Raw genomic sequence first — 4534 nt, forward strand, 5'->3', positions numbered from 1 at the left:
GGAGACACCTGAGTTTCTCTCAGCTACATACCTGGCAAGGTTTAGATTTTTTACTTTTCCAGTGTTGTTCTCCCCCAATTTGGTGAGCTTTTGACATCTACTGTAATAGTTACTATCCTATAGAGCTTATTGCTGCTTTTGGATGCTCCTTATTGATGTTATTTGTGTATTTAGCGAAGTGATTTTTGATCAATAGTAAGCATATGCTGAGATCTCTTAAACTTATAAGTATGTGTACTCCTTTGATGTGACATTGGTCTCAATGTGTATGGTTTAGTCTTAACCACATTTACTTTCTGGCATTAGCACATTCTATAAATTGCCTTTGTCTTTTGCTATTGTATATTGCTAAATACATTGATTAGATATTGCTAAATAAATAAATTCATTAGCCCCATTCTAGCCTGTGTTCCTCCTCCTCCCTTTCCCGCTCGTCATTACAACCCCAAACAAGGTGTCCTATCCTCCATTTTGAACTGTCTAAATCTGAAAAGAGCTTAGTGCTTTTTTCTCACCAAGATATCAGCCTTCCCCTTTATTGACAATAGGTTCCATAGGATTTTCTGTGTAGGTAATTTAATTATATAAAGATTAATTCTTGTAGTAATAACCTTTAAAATTTTGCTTCCTAGTCAGTTGTACTGTTTATCTGGGGTTTCTATTTCAGTCAGGAATTCCTTGCTTGTAGGTTAAGAATTATGAATGAAGCAAAACTAATTAATTTAGGAAATAGGAATGTGCTTCTTCCAGCTGTTTTCCCAGCAGCTGTTCTGTGTAAATAGGTTGTGGCTCTCCACACACGGGACTCCTGTTAGGGTGCATGGGCAGGAGGAGACATTATAGAAACCTGCAGACACAAATACTAATCCACACAAACACACACCTGCCAATTTAAGAGAGGAGGGCTAATACACATGCATGCATGCGTTGACCCTCCATACTGAGCTATGGCACATACACTTAAAGAGAAGAGAAAGGAGTCCCTCCCAGTAGCTATGAGCTTTTACAAGGTCTCAAAGTCTTTGCCTGAACTTTCTTTCACCTTCCCAATATTTTCACTGTGACATGGGGAGGAAGCCAGCAGAGAACAGAGGGACACATCTAATAATACCTCACTCATTATCTCATCACAATGACAGTAGTGGAGACAATCAAATAATAGTAAGAAACATGGATGGCGCCTTTTTTTGGACAAGGCACTCTACAGGGAGCTGCCATTCAATCTATTTTATGAATCCCAGACGTCTACCCTACATCAATCTACTCCTTTCTCGTTCTCCCTGGCAGAGTTTCTGAAGCCTGATCTTCTAGATCACGCCACAACTTCACAATTTCCTGTAAATAACTCTGAAGAATTATAACCAGTGCAGGTCTGGAGGTGGGTTGCATGGGGGCATAGAGAGAGCCCTGGAAACCTCCAGGATGGACAAGTACAGGAAATCTAAAAAAGGTCAGTGCTTAGTGGGGAACGTGCCAAGAAAACGAGTGTTTGGGGGGAAATGTGCCAAGAAATTGTTTCCATTGGGTTTCCCCTTGCTAGAAAGCGTCCAAAGAAAAACATGTCTCAACTGAAAAGTTCCAACATAGTATTTACTAAGGTTTTGAGATATCTGGGAAGGTGGCAGCCAGTTGGAACTGGTTCGGGAACATTTTGCTAAATTAGTTGATGTGGTTTTTTCCCTTACATTTAACTATTATCCCTCATGCTCCTCCCTTTCAGCAGCACTGAGCTTCTGTTGTAACGTGTGAGGCTATATAAGTCTCAGTATAAGGTCCCACACCCAGCTCTTCTGCTGCTCTGCTGGGTAATGAAGAACCATGGGGCCCAGAATCTTTGGTAAGGGGGGCTCCAGCCCCAAGTCCAGCCTAAGTGTTATCACACCCCTAATGTATCTCTGAACCTCAGACTTAATTCTTTCCTATTCAATTCTTCACTTCCCGCCTTGTAATCACCCATGTTATCTCTAATTATGTACAAATCTCTCTCCCAACCTGCAATTTTGCAAAATCTTAGTTCTTTCTTTCTTTTCTTTTTTTAAGATTTTATTGGGGAAGGGGAACAGGACTTCATTGGGGAACAGTGTGTACTTCCAGGTTTTTTTCCAAGTCAAGTTGTCCTTTCAGTCTTAGTTGTGGAGGGCACAGCTCAGCTCCAGGTCCAGTTGCTGTTGCTAGTTGCAGAGGGCACAGCCCACCATCCCTTTCGGAAGTCGAACCAGCAACCTTGTGGTTGAGAGGATGCTCTCCAACCAACTGAGCCATTCAGGAGCTCAGCAGCAGCTCAGCTCAGGGTGCCGTGTTCAATCTTAGTTGCAGGGGGCAGAGCCCACCATCTCTTGCAGGAGTCGAGGAGTTGAACCAGTAACCCACTGGCCCATGTGGGAATCAAACCGGCAGTCTTCGGCACTAGGAGCACAGAGCTCCAACCGCCTGAGCCACCAGGCCGGTCCAGAATCTTAGCTCTTTCCAGAGCTCTCCTTCCACCCAGAGTCAGTCTCAAAATCTACTCAAATCTCTAATTGTTACCAACAATGAAGGAAGCTCGTGGACATCATCTTGGGGCCAATGATAGTGACCAGAAGGCTACTCTACAGCATCATTCTCATTCTCATTCTGTTTCTTAGCTGCTATCTTCATTTTTGAAATCATGGGCTCACGCTTAGAAGGAGTCACAGGTGAGAACAGGTGAAGGGAGGATGGAAGGGGTGGCACCGTGGGTGGGAGTCGGAGCTCCCAAGGATCTCAGACTGGTCCTTGGAGCCCATTCTGTCATGGCTCTTCCAGACACTGGACTCTTGCTATGCCAGCCAGCACCCATGTGTGGGGACCAGATCTACAACCCCTTGGAGCAGTGCTGTGATGAGGGGACCATCCTGCCCCTGAACCAGACCCGCCTCTGTGGCCCCTACTGCACCTTCTGGCCCTGCTTCCAGCACTGCTGCCTTGAGTCCTTGGGCTCTCAGAATCGGGCTGTTGTGAGGTTTAAGGTCCCAGGCACGAAGTCCAACTGCTCATCTGCCCCCCTCACCAGGATCTGTGCCCAGGTAAGTGTGCAATTCTAGTCCAGGCTGGGAGAGGGGGGAGCAGGGGATGGACTTTGGTTGTCTGTGTTGCACCCTGACATGCAGTCTCTGCTGAGGTCCCCGTCACCCCATCTCTGAAAGAACATGTACTCTGTCCTCCTCTATCTCTCTCTCTCTCTGCAGGAGTACCTCCCCAACAAGCCCTCTATCAGAACTGAGTATTTCTGGACCATCCTGAGGAGCACAGACACAGGACACTCAAGATTCTGATATTTGCTGGTCAGTAGTTCTGCGACAAAGATTTTTAATAACCATAAATATCACTGTTTCTTCCATTTTGAAGACCATCATCCTAGCCCAAGTTACCATCACCATCTGTACCTCAGCAGTCACCTAGCTGACCTCCCTACTTCTACTTTGCCCTCTTTAGTTTAGTTTGTAAATTGGAATAATCTTTTTAAAATATCAAACAGAAGAAAGATATTGTGGAAATCCCCACTCTGGCTTCCATGAAATCTGTAGTTAATCCCCATCTCCCACACTCTTTTTTTTCTTTTTACATTTGGTAACTATTTTTACATATCTTTAAATACTTCATTGTATTTAAGTGCTACTTAAAAATAGTGGTATACTTATCAGTTAATTTAGATGGTCCAACATGGACCAGAAAAAGTGGTAGTCAATTTAATTATATTTCTTTCCTTTCTCTAGACCCCAAATTATTTTTGTACATATGTGTGTATCCCAGTCATAATAGGGAGATTCCACATTAATTGTGGAATTTTACAGATACCATGTTTCCCCGAAAATAAGACTGAGTCTTATATTAAAATAAGACCGGGTTGGGCCGGCCCAGTGGCTCAGGCAGTTGGAGCTCTGTGCTCCTAACTCCGAAGGCTGCCAGTTCGATTCCCACATGGGCCAGTGGGCTCTCAACCACAAGGTTGCCAATTAGATTCCTCGAGTCCTGCAAGGGATGGTGGGCTCCGCCCCCTGCAACTAAGATTGAACGCGGCACCTTGAGCTGAGCTGCTGGTGAGCTCCCAGATGGCTCAGTTGGTTGGAATACGTCCTCTCAACCACAAGGTTGCCGGTTTGACTCCCACAAAGGATGGTGGGCAGCGCCCCTTGCAACTAGCAATGGCAACTGGTACTTGAGCTGAGCTGCGCCCCCCACAACTAAGACTGAAAGGACAACAACTTGACTTGGAAATAAGTCCCAGAAGTACACACTGTTCCCCAATAAAGTCCTGTTCCCCTTCCCCAATAAAATCTTTAAAAAACAAACAACAACAAAAAAATCATCACCTAATCATTAAAAATAAATAAATAAAAATAAAATAAAATAAGACCGGGTCTCATATTAATTTTTGCTCCAAAAGATGAAATAGGACTATTTGTGACAACATGGTGGATCTTGAGATTATAATGCTAAGCAAAATAAGTCAGACAGAAAAAGGAGAGAACCATATGATTTCACTGATATGTAGTATATAAAACTGAATACAACA

General features: G+C 43.9%; 1 protein-coding gene across 1 annotated transcript; it reads left to right on the forward strand.

Moving 5' to 3' along the window:
• The first annotated feature begins 1751 nt into the window (after positions 1-1751).
• Positions 1752-4328, forward strand: IGFL4 (IGF like family member 4). The gene is made up of 4 exons (XM_019754801.2): positions 1752-1837; positions 2625-2675; positions 2785-3044; positions 3207-4328. Exons 1-4 carry the CDS (start codon positions 1819-1821, stop codon positions 3291-3293), a joined length of 417 nt encoding a protein of 138 aa, XP_019610360.2. The 5' UTR covers positions 1752-1818; the 3' UTR covers positions 3294-4328.
• Positions 4329-4534: the final 206 nt, after the last annotated feature.

Source organism: Rhinolophus sinicus, linkage group LG11 (assembly GCF_036562045.2).
Source record: "Rhinolophus sinicus isolate RSC01 linkage group LG11, ASM3656204v1, whole genome shotgun sequence".
Classification (NCBI taxonomy): domain Eukaryota; kingdom Metazoa; phylum Chordata; class Mammalia; order Chiroptera; family Rhinolophidae; genus Rhinolophus; species Rhinolophus sinicus.

Coding starts and splice junctions, on each gene's coding strand:
- IGFL4 (XM_019754801.2), top strand. Junction 2,676..2,784: donor ACGCTTAGAAGGAGTCACAG/GTGAGAACAGGT, acceptor TGGCTCTTCCAG/ACACTGGACTCTTGCTATGC. Junction 3,045..3,206: donor TCACCAGGATCTGTGCCCAG/GTAAGTGTGCAA, acceptor CTCTCTCTGCAG/GAGTACCTCCCCAACAAGCC.